This window comes from Euprymna scolopes, chromosome 14, assembly GCF_053919585.1.
Source record: "Euprymna scolopes isolate OS-2025 chromosome 14, ASM5391958v1, whole genome shotgun sequence".
Taxonomy (NCBI): Eukaryota; Metazoa; Mollusca; class Cephalopoda; order Sepiida; family Sepiolidae; genus Euprymna; species Euprymna scolopes.
This window is the reverse complement of record NC_136495.1, coordinates 76147554-76166473: the sequence shown is the minus strand read 5'-3', so window position 1 is coordinate 76166473 and position 18920 is coordinate 76147554. Positions and strand designations below refer to the sequence as shown.

The 18920-nt window shown below is 33.8% G+C and overlaps 1 protein-coding gene across 1 annotated transcript in view; it reads left to right on the top strand.

The window, feature by feature from the left end:
* LOC145293101 (dynein axonemal heavy chain 3-like) overlaps positions 1 to 18920 on the top strand; it is a 404365-nt gene that overhangs the window by 279114 nt on the left and 106331 nt on the right. Inside the window, exons 55-57 of the mRNA XM_080139477.1 lie at positions 946 to 1253; positions 3916 to 4101; positions 6206 to 6448. Of these exons, the coding sequence (XP_079995603.1) occupies positions 946 to 1253; positions 3916 to 4101; positions 6206 to 6448 (737 nt within the window). The remainder of the gene's footprint in view (positions 1 to 945; positions 1254 to 3915; positions 4102 to 6205; positions 6449 to 18920) is intronic.

Here is an 18920-nt window from a genome sequence, read left to right as displayed (position 1 = left end):
TTATTTATTGTTTATTGTTATTATTATTTATTATTATTATCATTATTTATTATAATTATTATTATTTATTGTAATTATTATTAGTAGTAATATTATTATTTACTAATATTATTTACTATTATTATTTATTATCAGTTATTATTATTATTGTTATTATTATTATTTATTATTATTTATTATTATTATTATTGTTATTTATTATTATAATTTATTACAATTATTGATTATTATTATATTATTTATTATTGTCGTTTATTATTATTATTTATTATTAATATTATTATTTACTATTATTATTTATTATTATTTATAATAATAATAATAATAATGATTATTATTATTATTATAAATAAATGATAATAATAAATAATAATAATAATAATAAATGATAATATAATAAATGATAATAAATGATAAATAATAATAATAATAATAATAATCTAAAAATCTATGCTATAACAGATAAAGCACTACGTAATATTCAGTTATTAGTGACATTTTTCTGGTTCAATCTTCAATATGTGCGATACAAAGAATACAATTGTGAATTACTTAAGATTTTTTACTCAGTCATGCCTGACGAGACGAGAGTTGCTATCCCAGTGGATTAACTGAATAAGGGGTTCTATTCGAAGTTCCGTGCAAATGTTTGAGACGGAACATGAGCATGCTACTTCTATCGATTAAATAAAGCATTCCATGCGAAATTCCACACAGATTTCCGAGTTTGACAGAAACATTTGCGAATTCAAGCACATACACCCAAAGAAGGTCGGAGATTACATCGGCGGAAACATTGTCAGAATAATACTCAAGATGAAAATAGTAGTTGGAATATCTACAGAATCGAAATTATTTAATTTTTATTTTTTATTTTTTAGTTTCTTTGAGTTTTGTTTCCTATAATTTGATTTGAATAGTTTCACCATGTTTCTTTGACCGCAGGCCAAGCCAACAAGTGGATAAAAGACATGGAAAGCTCAAATAAGTTGGCTGTGATTAAATTATCCGATTCTAATTATGTGCGGACATTGGAGAATTGCATCCAGTTTGGCACCCCACTTCTTCTGGAAAATGTGGGCGAAGAACTTGACCCTCTTCTGGAACCGGTCTTACAGAAAGCGACCTTCAAACAACAAGGCGTTGAATACCTACGTTTGGGTGACAACGTTATTGAATATTCTCATGATTTTCGCCTTTACATCACGACACGACTCAGAAATCCTCATTATCTTCCGGAAGTATCCGTAAAGGTGAGTCTTTATTTCCTTCTTTTCAATCTTTTTATAATACTACAGAAAACTGAAAATACTCTGCTAAGATAAGCTTGACTTTCTCAATGATAAGAATTCGTATTGATTCTTTATGTTAATCTTTGAAATTTTATTTTTGGTGTGTTTGGTTGTTTTGGTTTACGGCATATTAACACTTTATGTGTTAATACAGAATCCAGTCATTTTAGTCAAAAGTTTTCATACTTCATGTCAGAAGATGTTCGAATATTTATTTATTTTTACTCTTATTCACTCCAAACAAGGCACGGTTACACTTGGACATAAAAGCTACTATTCTACTATTTAGGACATATCTACAAAGACACTATGTAAAGAGTTGAGCAGTGAGATGTTTGTTCACATTACACTTGAACCTTTACATGTCAGTACAGTCACGGAAACAGGGAACCGAGATAGAATTCCAAAATCTGGCAGTTCGAACGAAGAACTTATTAGAATAGAAGGTTTTCCAACATCTATGGATCTCTATAGTGTAAGGATGAGATTTTGCTGCGTGTCGGGTTAGTCAGAGGGTGTTTACGTTGAGGAAAATACAAGTGTTTTAAGTCTATCGGAACACATTCCATTAAAATACTTGTGTGACGACGACGACGACGATGATGATGATGATGATGATGATGATGATGATGATGATGATGATGATTCCACGAAATGAAATGATCAAATTTAAGAAATAAACACATTGAAAGACTTATTTGGTCGTATTGTATGTTCGGTCCTGTTGGGCTGGTAAAGATTTCTATTAGAGATCGTTTGTTCTTACAGATTCTTTCTTTGTTAATTATTAATATTTAACTTGTAGGCTCTTTTGCCTAAGATACAAAGTTCTTTATTCACTTCAGGTACAATATTTAACCAGAGAGAAAGAGAGAGAGAGACACTGGAAGGAAAGAGAGAGAGAGAGAGAGAGAGAGAGAGAGAGAGAGAGAGAGAGAGAGAGAGAGAGGTTGGGAGGAAATGGAGAGAATCGGTTATAGTCAGCTAACATACTTCCTAATTTCCGGCGTTGTTGCTACCGGAAAAAGTAACAAAGCAAATCAGTCCCTTCGTTTTTTCTCTTACGCCTATATCGCCTCTATTTTTATTACGTTTTTCCGATCTTTTTTTAATAATCATTGAAAAGTTTATTTTTAGATCTTATTTTAATTAAGAATTATTGAAATTATTTTTTCTTTTAAGAAATATACTGGGGGAATTATTGAAAACAGTTTAAAATCTTTTAAAACTATTTTGGGAATATTATGTATTGGATAAGCTTTTTTATAATGTTTGAAATTTTTTTTTATTTCAATAATTTCATTTTTATACTTTCATAAACATGTATTTATTATATAAATTCAACTTTTATTTTTGAAATTTTAGAAAACTATGGTTATAATTTCATAAATATATTTCTAATAAAATTTCAAATAAAATAAAAACTTTTTATTTTTTAATTTTGTTTCGTTATTAAAAGTTCAAATAAAGAATAATTGTGTTATTTTTTATTTATATAATTTTGTTAATTTTTATTGCATATTTTTAATAATGTGCTTTTCTTATATTTTATTTCAATAAATCGCTTCACAATAGAAGACCAATAAAAGTGAAGGAACTGATTTGCCACCGGAAGTACGTTAGCTGACTATAACCAGGAAATCTGGTTATTGTTACTGTTATTTTTCAGAACGATATGTTACATGTGCATTTGTTTTTGCCTCTAAACTAGCATCTAATTGATCACGTCGAAGATTATAATCGTTCAATCTGTGGCATCATTGTTTTTTCGTAACCTACTGGGTCGATCTAGCTAAAATTTTGTATAAACATTTTTTATAATTAGGTGCAGCCAACTAAGCATTATGGTATTTATTCAATGCACAGTTTAGGATTAATATGGATTACTAGAGATTAATCACCACAATACTACATTTATTCGAGAGGTTTTCTCGGAACCTATTGAGTCGATCTAGCTAAAATTTTGTATAAACCTTTGTTATAATAAGGTACAACCAATGAAGTATTATGGTATTTATTCGATGCACAGTTATGGATTAACAGGAATTAATGGAGATTAATCATTATAATACTACATTTACTCTAGGAAAATACTGGATCGACGTAGATGAAAATTTGTATGGACTTTTGTTATGATTAGATGCAGCGAACTAAGTATTATGGTATCTGTTCGATGCTGCTAGGGATTAATAGGGATAAGTATTTAATGCGAAAATGAGCATAAATGTAACCATAATTAAACAATTTGGCATAAAGCACTCCTTCTAAATCATTCTGATTTAATTGGCTAAAAAGTCTAGTTTATATAAAAACTAAGATTATAATTTTTTTTCCAAATAGTTTAAATCTTTTCTTGAAGAAATTTTATTTTATTGTGTGTGTGCGTGCGCTCGTGCGTGTATGCGTGTGTGCGTGTGCGCTTGTGTATGCTTGTGTGTGTGCGTGTGTGCTTGTGTGTATGCCTGTGTGTGCGTGTGTGTTTCCGCGTGTGTGTGCGCATATATACGTGCATACATACGTGTCTACGTTTCACAAAAGAATGACTACAACGTTTGTTCTTTACTTATTCCCTTCTTTTTTTTTTGTCTCTTTTATTCTCTCATGATCCGACCGCCAACAACAGGTTTGTCTGCTGAATTTCATGATCACTCCTCAAGGTCTTCAGGATCAGTTGCTTGGAATCGTAGCTGCCAAAGAGAAACCAGAGCTGGAAGAAAAGAAAAATGAACTCATTCTTGAAAGCGCAGCAAATAATAAACAATTAAAAGAAATTGAAGATAAAATTCTGGAAGTGTTGTCCGCCTCAGAGGTTTGTCAGTTTGCATTGTTCTGTGTGAAAAGAAAAAAAAAGTGGGGAGTGCAAAACATAATCTTGCACTTATTCTGTTGAATTTATTAAGTAAACTGCGAACGAGTGGTGAGCTGGGAAACCAATGATACCTCGATCGGATATAATCATGTTGGTATTATTTAACTTATTCACATTACTGACAGTCTTTAGGTGCATCATGTCAAACACAGCAATCTGCATGAAATTTCGAACTGAATATTTTATTTAATAAACAAAGGTGGGGGATTGTTTTCGTTCTAGCAGCCACGTAATGTAAGTAATTCTTTAATGTACTCTAAGTTTGACTCGTTGGACTAGTGGTCTCCATCACTTTGCTGTCTTGATACTTCCTTGTAATACAGCTTTCTATTCCAGTAGCTTCTTTCCAAGAACCGCAATCTTATAGAACTCTCTTCCTGCTAACTGTTTTCCACCTTTGTCTGTTCAAGACTAAGGTCAATAGACATCTCCTGTCTTTGTTATAATAATCTTTCTTTATTATTGGCTCCTTATATTAAGTGGCTTCAGGCCTTGTCTGGAACAATTTCCACAAAAGTATCAGCTGTCAAACGGTGAGATATAAATAGAATCTTCAACCTACAGAAGACTTAGAATTGATTATTACTTAGCACGTTATTCTTGCATCACTGGTCCATGTGAACAATTATTTATTTATTTTTTACTCTTTTCCACTCCGAACAAGACATGTTGCCACTTGGAATGTAAGAGGTTCCTATTTAGGATCGTGTCAAACAGGGGAATGTGGAGAGTTGAGCAGCGAGATGTCTGTTCATGTTACATTCAAATTTATGCACGTTAGTACAATCAAGGAAACAAGAAACGATGAGGGAATTCCAAAATCTAACAATTCGAGGTAAGAAACTATTAGAGTAGAAGGTTTTTTAGCATTTAGGGATCTCAGATCACCGAAGTTAAGCAACGTTGAGCCTGGCCAGTACCAGATGGGTGACCATTTGGGAAGGCAAGGCGCTGTATGTACTACGAGGTAAAATACCAGGTTGAGAAAGTGGCAAGGTCTATCCTTCTTTTGAGGGTAAATGAGACTCTCTTAAGCTGTGGTGGTACCCCATCTAGTGATGGCATCATGATAAAAAATACTCTTGCTAGCCCAGGCGAAGCATCATATTCAGCTACCGAGAAGATTTGAATTACACTACAAACTCATGTAGTGAGTTTAATCTCGGCTGCGGCTACGCTGGAGGAGGGAGAGGGATCTCAACAGTGAAGGAGTGGGATTTTGATGCTTTTCATGTTATTTGGGAGTATGTACGTTGATGGAACACAAGTGCTATGAGTTCATTGGAGCACATTCCATTGAAATACTTGTAAAACAAGCACAGAGATGCAACATTCCGGTGATGAGAAAGGGTTTGGAGGTTGGCTAATAGTGCGGGACTTATTAGATTGGAGACTCTTTTATGAACCCTGTCTAAAAGAGAGAAGCTAGTAGTATATGCATCAGCCCAGATGTGGCAACAATACTCCATGTATGGGCGAGTGGTGACTTTGTAAAGATATATGATGCTCTCAGATGTAAGTAATTTTCTAGCATGGTAGAGGGAGCTTGCCTTCTTTGCAATATACCCAATGTATTTGTTCCAATTCATATTGCCTGTGAATGTCAAGCCGAGGAGTTTGAATGCTAAGCTGTCAGGTAGTGTGTTATGGCAATTGGTAGTTGAGAAAGTTTTATAGTTGTTAAAGGAAAGAAGCTTAGTCTTAGTAGCATTAAATGTTACCATCCATTTGCAGCTTAATTCCACTACAAACTGAAGGTCATTTTCTACTGTTTTAACCATTACCTTGGATATGTTTACATTGGTTTTTCCCTCGTATCTATAATAGAATATGGAGTCATCAGAAAATATACTTATCTCAGACACAATTTACAAAGAATGCGCTCCCTCTCCAAAAAGGCAGCGATGTTTTCGTATTACAAAATGAAGTTTCAAAACTTCCTTCATGTTTTGACTCGTTTTTGTAATAAGTCCATAATTTTCTTTTCAATAATGGTTTCCTTCTTTTGTGTTTCTAATTTGATATATTTGTATGCATTTTGCAGGGAAACATCTTGGAAGATGAACGGGCCATTAAAATTCTGTCTTCCTCAAAGATTTTGGCTGAAGAGATTTCCGCCAAGCAAGAAATCGCTGCAAGTACTGAAAAAGAGATTGACGAGACACGAAACGGATACCGACCCGTGGCCGTTCATTCATCCGTTCTCTTCTTTTGCATCTCAGATCTGACAAACATTGAACCAATGTATCAATATTCGCTCAACTGGTTTATCAGTTTATATCTCAGCGTAAGTAGATTATTCTACTACTTCCTCCTATCCCCACGGGCCTCATTACTCCTGTTCCTGTCCTTACACTATTCCATCCTACTTTTATATTCCGTCATCCCACACTCTTACCCATCCCCCTTCTGTTATCATAACACTTCACTGTACTCCCTTACTCAACTTCATTCTTCATCTTCCTCCACTTAATCTCACTTCTACCCCCACCTTACATCACTCTTCCTCCTCTACTTAAAATCACCTTCTCCTCCACCTTACTCTTACTCCTCGACATCCTCCATCATCTTACTCCACTTCCTCCTCCAGTTTACTCTACTTCCTCAGCCATCTAACCCTAATCTTCCTTCTCTACTCAAGCTCACTTCCTCCTCCAAATCTTACTCCTCCATCTCCTCTGACATCTTACTCCACTTTCTCCTCCACTTTATCTCACTTCTTCAGTCACATTAGCCCACTCTTTTTTTTCTATACGTAGCCTCCCTCCCTCTTTCACCTAAGCCTACTTTTACTACTCCACTTCCTCTGCCACCTTACTCTACTTTCTTTTCCATCTTACCTCACTTCCTCCTCCACTTTACTCTACTTCCTCCTCCGCCTTACCCCACTTCTACTCCTCCACATTACTACACTTCCTCCTCCACCATACCCACACTTACTCCTCCATTTTATCCCATTTCTTCTGACACGTTTCTCCCTTCTTTCTTCTCAACTTTAATATTTTTCTTTTGAAATGATAAAAATCGATAGTTGTTGTTTAAAAAAAACAAAACTGATTTCTATTATCTACAAAAACGAGAAAGTTGGTTGTTGTATTTTTTACTTTTAGAAAAACAGAAAAAATAATTCTTATTCTGAAAAAAAAAGAAGCATCTTAATTAAAAAACAATTAAAGCCAAACTTTTCTCCTTTTACCACCAATGCTCATATCCTTGTTTTGCTTCTGTCGAAATAAAGAAGACCCTTGTTTCGATAAGTTTGATAGACTTTTACTCCAGATCTAAAATGGAAAACTTACGAGGGGCGTGCAATAAGTAATGCCCCTGACCCACTTCCAGCTGTCTGATCTAGCTGAAATTTTGCATGTGCAATGAACTCTACGCGTTTTCTGACAAATTACAGCTCTGAACTAATTGTGGTTTCTGTTTTACAGGTGTTTGAACTGAGTCAGGTGTGAAATGGAGCCTGTTGAATGTCGAGCAATGATCCGGTTTTTGTATTTGAAAGGACGCACACCACAGGAGTCTTTTGATGAAATGAAAGAAACTTATGGTGATAATGCCTCATCATATGACCTTGTAAAACGCTGGCATCGTGAATTCAAACATGGCTGGAAGTCTGTGGAAACAGCTCCCAGACCTGGTCGCCCCCCCCTTCTGCCATTGATGAGGCATCTGTCCATCAAGTTGAGGCTGCCATTTTGGAAGATCGGCACATTACTATTCGCCAAATAGCCCAAGATGTCAAGATTAGTACAGGGTCTGTGGAAACTATTATTCATGACCATTTGCATATGCATAAGGTGTCTGCCAGATGGATTCCCAGGTTGCTCACACCATTCCAGAAGCGAGAACGCGTCGAGTGCTCGAGGATGAATTTGGAGATGTGCCAAGAAGATGAGTCAAAGTTTTTCAAAAGACTGATTTCACAGGATGAAACCTGGGTCCATCACTATGATCCAGAGACCAAAGCCCAGTCAATGCAGTGGAAGCACTTGGACTCACCACCTCTAAAGAAGGCAAGGGTGCAGCCCTCCACTGGCAAGGTCATGCTCATATTCTTCTGGGACCAGGACGGAGTAGTGATGACAGATTTCCTGGCAAAGGGTACCACAATTACAGGAGCCTATTATGCTTCACTTTTGAGGAAATTAAGGGAAGCTATCAAAATCAAGAGGGGGGGGCAAGATCAGCAAAGGTGCCCTCCTCCTACAGGACAACGCTCCAGTCCACAACTCGCATGTCGCCAGATCAGAAGCATGGGCGTGTGGTTATGAAATCCTTCCCCATCTTCCCTACTCTCCTGACCTTGTACCCTCTGACTTTTATCTCTTCCCAGCCATGAAGTTGTTTTTGAAAAGAAAGCGTTTCCCAGATGATGCAGCCTTGATTTCTGAAGTTACGTCGTGGTTGGAGGACCAACCTGGGGTGTTCTACAAAAACGGTCTCCATAGCTGCATCAAACGATGGGAGAAAAGCATAACTCTGGGTGGTTCCTATGTAGAGAAAGACTAATAGCTGTGCCAAGTTTCGTTGTCCTACCACTATGAGAAGTGGGTCAGGGGTATTACTTATTGCACGCCCCTCGTATATTACATTAAGATTACAAGAAAAATGGTTGCATCATTCTAACGCACCAGAAAGTATCTGACTCCTGATGCAATCCTCTAGTTATATAAGAGTCAGATACATCCTAAGTTGGAGTAAGTACTGCTGTCACATCTGGTCAGGTGCCGCTCAGAGCAATTCTTCCTGTCTTGACAAAGTACAAAATCAACTTCGCAATTTATTGGGGTTGATCTCTTCAGTGCATTACAGCCCTTTTGTCACGGAAGAGATGTTACCAGTTTTTCTCCACTCTATCATTATTTTGCCTTAGAAAGTGCTCAACTGAGCTGTAACCTCTCATTCTTTTACGACAAGAATTCGTCTAATTACCACAATTAAAAATGATTTCAGTTTTTTCCTCTGCGGTGTAATTTTCATGAACAGAATTTATTTCTGAGAACTTCCCATCTATAGAACACATTACCCCGGGAGTGATTTACCGTAGACTACAATATGGCTGTTTTTAAATCCAATGTCGACAATTACTTGTCATAAGTAATCAAACGTTGTATATTATATCCACCATTTTCAATCCTTTCATAATATTCTTCATCATTCAACTGACAATCCATCTATTTTATTGACCCTTATCCTCGAATTGCTTTTGATCTTGATAAATGATCACTCTTTATTAAATAAAATATTTTGAACGTTTTGCCTTTCAGTGATATCTGTTTAACTTCTTTTTAAAAACTCTTTTTCAACCCAAACAAGGCATATTGCGATTTGGAACGTAAGGGGTTACTATTTGGGATCGTTTCTAACAGGAGACTATGGGGATTTGAGTAGTGAGATATCTGTTCATATTGCATTTAAATTTCTGCAAGTTAGTACAGTCAGAGAAGCAGGAGACAGGGCCGATTTCCCCCACTCTCATCTGTGCCTGAATCTAAACTCAGATTCCATGGACAAAGATTCTTTCCCAGAACTGCCCGCCTGTAGAACACTGTTCCGTCGGCCTGCTTCCTGGTTGATACAACATGGTAGCTTTCAAATCCAATGTAAACAAGTTCTTCTTATTATTCTTAAATAATCAAATTCTACCCAATTTACACCATTAATGATTGCTACACTTCCACCTCACATTCATTAACTCTCATCCTCGAGTGGCCTTCGAGCCTTGATAAGTGGTGATTCCCAAATAAAAAAAATTAAACAGGTATAACATTTTTTTAAAGTCCAGCTTTACATGCATCAAACTTTACAATGATTAGCACTTTTGTGTCAAAATACCTCAGTACACTCTTCCTGTAGATTCACTCTTTATTAAAATTGATTAATGATGGGTTGACCAGATGAACTCGTTGTCTTTTGATATGAGGCTGTAGAACTCGTCGCAAACCGAAACAGTTTGCCAATCCTAGAGAGCTTGAGTGCAGAGCCATTCTCGTAATAGAAATATTCTGTTGTTCCAAGCAAAATAAAAAAAAAAACACACAATTGAAGCATGCAGTAAACGAGGCATAAAAAAATGACTAAGTTCAGCATTGCCCCCCCCCTCCACTTTAGCTCCAAAAGTCCCCAGGGGACGCTAAATTCTGGTGAAAATGAACAAACGGTTCAGTTTTAGGCCTTAACATATGTAAATTTGAGTTCTGCACTATGCAAAAAAAGAAATGATTAAGTCCATCATTTGCCCCCCTAAAAGTCCCCAAAGCCTTAACATATGTAAATTTGAGTTCAGCACCATACAAAACTGCTAAATAGATATACACAGAAAATTTTGAACAAATGTGGTAAAATAATCCCCAAAATGGAGTATTTTATTAGCCCTAAAAGAGCCCCTGGGTCACACCCAAGAGTTATCACGAAGTATAGACAAACAAATTTATATAGAAATCAGTTAGTTACAACTTTTCAGAAAATTTTATAAAAATCCAAGGCATCAATTTTTTTTAATAAGCACAAAAGAGTCAATTTAAGCCATTTTAACCAAAAAGGCACCCTTAGGGGGACAGCCGGAGTTTTACTGGAAATTCTGTTTTCGTACATTTTTACTTATATCATGTTTAATATTTGTGCAAAATTTCAAAAAATTCCAAGGCGTAGTTATTGAGAAAAGTGTGGACAGACAAACGGACGAACGGACAAGGGTGAATTTGCAGATCCACCCTCCTTTTGTCAGGGGACAAAAAAAACAAAACAAAAAAAGAACAAAAAAAAAACAAACAAACAAAATGGCAGCATAAATCCAGTCAGAGAAACTTTCCTGGATAAAGAATTAATCCAATCAAATTCAGCAAAACATAGTGGTCTTCTCGTGTAAAGACAAAAAACTGTCACTTAAGAATTCAAAGAGATTACGCATATTTTATAAAGCGGTTCTGACATTTGATTGATTCATTCTTATCACCCGTGGTTATAGATAGAATCGCCCAAATCTTTGCGGTCATGCTCTCGTTAATATGCCAAAAATATTGTACCACTTTCCAATTGGTTTTAATCTGTCAATGACTGCATTTGTCTCTTCTGATACTTGATCTTTTCTGACTCGGTTAGTGAAGGAGAAATACTTGTAGACTGAGGCAATTTAAATTTTGTCTTTCAAATGATATTACTAAAGAAAGGAATTTCAGATGCCATTACTACCGATTTATCAGAGTTGAATTTGCAATCTATTTCTCTAGCTCAGTAGATTCTATTGCTGGGGATAATATCATGCTCGTGCCAATCTTCTTCGAAGCAACAGATGATTGTGTCTGTGATGGAGAGACCATTTTCTTTTTCAATTTTATCTGTCAGTAGTCTGAAAATAACATCTACGTTCATGAACCATTTTGCCCGCAAAGTCTTGCTATGAAGTCACCTAAATTTGGAATCATGAAGTTGAGGATAAGATGACTTTGTTCAAGTTTCTATGTTCTGGAAAAAGTCTAATAAATCTATTGAATTTTGTGGCACAGGTGAAGGAGCGTGTTCCTTCAGATGAGTTATTATAATTTCATATATGAGAGACTTCAACTATGTCTTTAACTTCCCGCGCTTTCTCTTTCACGGGTATATATAAATGCACAACTGAGGTCTACAGCTATTGTGTATTCTCATGGAAAGAAATCGATACCATCGAACATGTGTTATTGCAAATTCCTACCCTTCTTTGAAAGTTTTCTAGGCCTTAACAGGTTCAAATACGTCTAGATAACATAAACAAAATGATTTCATAATGTTTAAAAATTAGTTGCCTCCTTCACTACGGCATTAGTAAAAAAAAACTTGGTGAAGGTTGCAATTCATGAGAATGTATGAAACAGAAGAGGCATCAACTCTATAACAAAGATCAAATCTATAAAGCTGTTGGACTCACCACCTTACTCTATGGATGTAAGTCCTCACTTGTGTTGGGCCTAGTGTTGAGACGATTAATCGGAATCAGAATCGAGAATCAAAAAAATCGGAATCAGAATCGAGAATCAAAAAAATCGTTATAGGAATCGGTATCGGTATCGGATAAATGTGTGCCTATTTTCCGATTCTAAAAATGATTCATTTAATTATCTTTTTTAATTGATTTTGTTTAAAACAAAATCTATCACTCCTGGTAGTAATAATAAAATAATCAATATTTGTTGATTTTAAACGACCGGTAGAACTAAAAATTATGAATCATCTCCCCCCCCCCCATGTGTGTTTTTTGTTTAAGAAAATACATGCGCATATATGAGATGTTACGGTAATCAAAAAAAATAAAAAAAATTATAGTTAAATATTTAAAGATTTATAAAGAATTGGAATCGGCATCAATAATTGTAGTGGAATCGGGAATTTGGTATGGAATCTGTAATTGTATTGGAATCGTGGAAAATTATTGGAATCGTCTCATCATTAGTTGAGCCCAAGCATCCCTACCATTCTTGTGAATATTGTTTAATTACTGGAATTTTTTTTAGATAAATAATTTGTATATTTTATTTATTCACAGACTATTATCCTCATCTTTTTATGGTTGTTGTTTTAACAACGTTTCGTCCAACTATTCCTCTGTCGTCAGGTTGTTACCCGCAACAGGATAGGAATACTGAATCTTCAACTGTATCTTCAATAATTACTGCCTTCCATAGTTATTTTCGTCTCACCACATTTTGGCCAACTAATCCTCTGTCCGGCTTTGGGTAGGATTGAAACCGCTATCTTCAGATAATGCTCACCTGGAACTGTAGAGATACAACGTCTCTATCCACTGCGCCATGGTCCCCGAAGGCCAAAGGAATAGTTGGCCGAAATGTCGTTAAAACAATAACTATAAAAAGATGAGGATAATAGTCCACAAACATCCTGATGAAATCCCAACTCCGTTAGCCCACATGGCAGACTACAGAATACCCAAGAAGCTTCTGTTTATTGAGCTCCAGCACGGCAAGTGCCCTCAAGGAAACAGTTTAAAGACACCCTGAAGAGATCACTGAAGATCTTCAATGTTCACCTGTCATAGTGGGAGCAGATGACTTCAGTTAGGACTAAGTCATAACATTGCTGTCAATAAGAAAGTCCAGGAAAGCTGTGCAGAGAAGTAGTCAGGATATAAAGAACAATGATTTAAAGTCCTGAGCACCTGCCACCATTCCCTGTCCCTACTACAGCAGAACTTTCCAAGCGTGGATTGGGCTTATTAACCATTTCCATACTCATCGATGATGACCTCCCCACTCCCACCAGGATAATCAGATGGTTATCTTCCCAGTAACTTCTTTCCCATAGAAGAGATGTTGCGAGCCTGTCTCTGCTCCATCGTTATTTTCATGGCAAGTGCTCGTCTGAGCTTCCATCTATGGTACCTCTTTGTCAAACTTTCACAAAAAATACTCGTCTAACTAGAACCACTTTCAACCATTTCCATCACTCTCTATCTGTGCCAAAATCTAAATGTAAATTCCATGAAAAAACTTCTTTCCTAAATCTGCCCGCCTGTGGAACTCAGTTCCACATTCTTGCTTTTTAACTAACTACAACATGATCGTCTTCAAGTCCAATGTAAACAAATTCTTGTTGAGCAGTTCCCTTAATCAAATTATACCAAATTTCCACCACTAACGATCACTACACTTTTGTCCCAGTGACCACCGTACACTTATTAATCTTTATCCTCGAGTGGCCTTTGGGCGTTGTTAGGTAGTGATTTCCTTTTAAAAATAAAGAAGGAAAACACTACAAAACTGAAAGCCAGCTTATCTGTGAGTTATATATTTGGGAAAGAAGGAGATGAGATCGACTTAAACTCTTTTGATGAAGGTGAAAAAATAAAGAAGAAAATATTCTATCTTTTGACACGTAGGTTGTTTTTTTTTTCAGAAATGACATTTTCGTTTGTTTGATGCAATTTAAACTTGCTGTTTTTTCCAGCTCATACCAAAATGTGATTTCTTACAAAAGGTAACTCTTTGTCATCAGCAGCCGCAATAAAAAAAAAACATCTCTCTAATAATGGTTCTTTTTTTTGCTTTTGAAGCTGAAAAAAAAATAGAATCTGATTTCAATAATTAAAATAGAAAAAAATAATATCGTTTATGAAACTCACTAAATTCAGAACACAAATTCATGAACTTTGTTATTTGCAACTTTCGAAAACTTATTTCATATGCCAAACATTAAAAATAGACGCATTCATCTTAAGAAAGATTACATTATTATTTTGATAACTCTAATATTCGAAATAAAAATAAAAGGAAACCAACTCATATTTATTTGGTAAAGTTTTTAAAATTTTAATAACTTCAATGAAATTCAGATTTATGTTATAATATAAAAAAATATTCAAACCTTAAAAGTGAATAATGTATTACAATATTAGCAACATAATTCGGATTATTCTAACTTTGCTCGTTATATTGACAGCGTTTCAGCCGATGTTCAACCTACTTCATGGGCATCGTTTGAAATTTGAGAATACCTACGTCGAATTCTAGAATCTCCGACCTTATCCAGTTGTATCTTGTCGAACCTATGAATCTGTAAGAAAGTTCCGACTAAAACCATTATCTACTCCATGAGGTACATTGTTCTCGTTCCATAATCTATAATTAGATAAAATTACCACTCCAGAAAGTATCTCACTCCGATGCAATTCTCTACCTGTACAAGAGTTAAACACACCCTAAGGTGGAGTATTGTCATCACTATGTCTATGACAACAGAATATTCTTATTGTTTTGACTCTCGAGTATATATCTGACACAGACACAGTTAATCAACCAAGAACCACACCACTCTATATAAAAAGCAGATAAGATATAAACGGATAGACAATGAAAAGAATATCCTGTTGTCATAGCCATAGTCACCACATCTAGGGTGGAGTTCCTAAGAGCACCCTTTCCTGCCATGACAGGGTAGAAAACCGTCTTCAAAATTTAGTGGGCGACAACCTTTTCGCTTCTTTCTCAAAAGACGTTGCGAGTTAACAACTTCCTGAATTCTCTGTCTAAAACTAAACGAAAATTCTATGAGCAGAGTCTTTTTTTCTCGAGCTATCAGTCTGTGGAACGCAATGCTATAGGTCTGCTTTCTAGCTGACTATAACAAAGTCGTTTTCAAGTTTAATGTGAATAAGTCCCTGTTGAGAGGTTCTCTTAGATAATTTAGCACTACCCAAAATTCCACTATAATTGATTCGGTAGTCTCACCATCTACCGAACACATTAAACCTTATCCTTGAGTGACCTACAGGCCTTGATAAGTGATGACCTCCCATGTAATAATAAAAAAATCTGGTATTTTTTAGTTACTATCGAGTGTAGTAAAGATTGAACCTTTAATCTCCATAAGATTGTTTAATAGAATGCCTTTATCCGTTGCACCCTATATAAGTTCTGGAGTTTCCCCTAAAGATTTAAAATGTGCATCTGAAGAAGGTCGAAGGTTACATCGGCATGGAAACCTTGTAAATATAACAACTAAGATGAGACTATATGCTAAACCATAGTAAGTGTTTCATTTGCCGTACAGTTTATTTTTGCAAATTGTAATCTTGAAATTGTATTAAAAAAAGTAGATTTAATTTTTATCAGACTTCATTTTAGTAAATGGAGTGAGTTTCTTAATTTTATGACTTAAAATTTATTATTTACTATTAAGAAAACAGTTGCTACACATGAAAACCTATGATATATATACATATACGTATATATATATATATATATATATATATATATATATATATATATATATATATATATATATATATATATATATATTAAGTAATGTGATTGATAATTTAAAATTTAAATCAAATTATAATTAAATTAAAAATCCGTTTCATAAGAAGGAACAACAACAAAATCAATTATCTGTATGATCGTTTCAGAAAACAATGCTTTTTATTGTAGTAGACATCAAGTTACGTACAATAATTACATATAGTTTTTTAATAAGCAAGGTCTCCTCGTCGGCAAATTTTGAAGGGTTTTTATTAGATTTAAAAGACACCATAAATAAACCTAGCATTAAAAGTAAGGCAGATGTATCTGAAAAAAAAAATGAAATAAAAGGTCTGGATTTAAAATTTATAAGAAAATTAATATGGGTTAGAGATAGAAAAAAAATAGAGTAAAATATAGATTTGAATTTAAATTATAAGTTTGCTTTAAGTAACACATTACAAATTTATACATGCATATATATGAAAAAAATAGACACACATATATACATATACATAGATATACAGGTGTATACATAAAAATATATAGAAATTTACCTTTTAATTTTTCGCCTTTGAAATCAGGAACTATGGTTAAAATACTCATTTAGATATTTGTTATAGCTTTTTACCTTATTGAATGATGAATTTTAAAGGGGGGACGCCCGTGCAATAAATTATTTCCGTTAGTGTACTTTTGATTTAAAAACTCGGGATATAATTCACAAATTGAATTCATAAATAAAAATGATAGAAACATAAACTGCATTGAAAATAAACCTATTAAGAGCGTAATAACATATAATATGGCAATGTCTTCCCGTTTGCGAGTTAAGAAAAATAACCAAGAGACAAAAAAAAGATAAAACCAAACCACAAATATTAGATAATAATACAAATAAACAGCAAACCAAAACCCGTAAACGTAAGAATAGACATAAGGAGACCCTATGGTTCAACCCTCCATATTCCAAAAACCTAGAGACAAACATAGCCAGATAATTTTTTAAAATATTAGATAAGAACTTTAAAGCCACCCATAGATATAATAAAATTTTCAATAAGAACACAATTAAAGTCTCTTACTCTACTATGCCTAACCTTCATTAAAAAATAATTAGCTCTTATAATAAGAAAATTAATAAGCTACAAAATACAACTATACAAAATATATCAGACTGTAACTGTAGAAGAAAAAATAAATGTCCCCTACAAGGCTCATGTAAAATTAAAAATGTTATCTATAGCTGCACAGTATCAAAAACTCCAAATCTACATGAACCTATTAACAGCCATAACTCAACTACCAGATTAAATAATAACACCAACTTAAACCAATCTACCGATCAATTACAAACCAACCCACCATATAATAATCCAGCACCAGACCTAACGGAAAATAATCACAATAAGCAAGAGGTAATATATTTTGGTTCCACATCTGGCCTAATAAAACATAGAATTTCAACGCACAAACATTCTTTTAAAAATAACTCTCTGTCAAACCAAACTACTCTATCCAACTATATTTGGCAACTAAAAAATAGCAATATTTCTTTCAACTTAAAATGGCGAATAATTGAGACTTGCAAACCATATAAACCAGGAGATAAATTTTGTGCACTATGTACAAAAGAGACCCTCAAAATTTTAAAATATGAAGATATAAAAAATGCAACCACATTATTAAATTCAAGACAGGAACTAATATTCACATGCAGTCATAAACGTTGGTTTAAATTTAATAAATATAAACCACCTTAAATCATTAAAAATTATTTATTAGTAAAAATAGATTACAATTTTTTTTTAATAAATTAAGTTAGACTAATTATCCCCTTACACCCTTTAAATAACAAAAGTAAAGAAAAAATATGACTAATTATCTCCCGTTACAACATGTAATTACACAAACAACATTCGAAATATAAACCGTAGCGTCTTTAAATCAAAAGTACACTAACGGAAATAATTTATTGCATGGGCGTCCCCCCTTTAAAATTCATCATTCAATAAGGTAAAAAGCTATAACAAACATCTAAATGAGTATTTTAACCATAGTTCCTGATTTCAAAAGGCGAAAAATTAAAAGGTAAATTTCTATATATTTTTATGTATATACCTGTATATCTATGTATATGTATATATGTGTGTCTATTTTTTTCATATATATGCATGTATAAATTTGTAATGTGGTACTTAAAGCAAACTTATAATTTAAATTCAAATCTATATTTTACTCTATTTTTTTTCTATCTCTAACCCATATTAATTTTCTTATAAATTTTGAATTCAGACCTTTTATTTCACTTTTTTTTTCAGATACATCTGCCTTACTTTTAATGCTAGGTTTATTTATGGTGTCTTTTAAATCTAATAAAAACCCTTCAAAATTTGCTGACGAGGAGACCTTGCTTATTAAAAAACTATATGTAATTATTGTACATAACTTGATGTCTACCACAATAAAAAGCATTGTTTTCCGAAACGATCGTACAGATAATTGATTTTGTTGTTATTCCTTCTTATGAAACGGATTTTTAATTTAATTATAATTTGATTTAAATTTGAAATTATCAATCACATTACTTAATATTGAATTAGCTCTAGGATATTTACCTATCGAGCTTATTATATATCTAAATTACAACGAGCACTTTCTCTTTCCTGTATTTTAATTAAACTAGTAATTTCACTGTTACATTGAAATACACTCAGTTCTTTAGACTATTGTTCTAGTCTCCTTTAAATTATATATATATATATATATATATATATATATATATATATATATATATATATATATATATATATATATATATAGGGTGCTTTTTGGAGGCAGCGAATTTTAAATTGGAATCAATGACAGAAAAATATTTTTATCATACAAATATGTGGTTTGTTCTTAAATTTAACTTCTGACATTTATAATTGAAATATAATTTCGAGCATATGGCACCTGTGGCACACAAAATAACCGATAGTATGCATATGGCGTAAGGTAGAGATCCAATTTTTACAA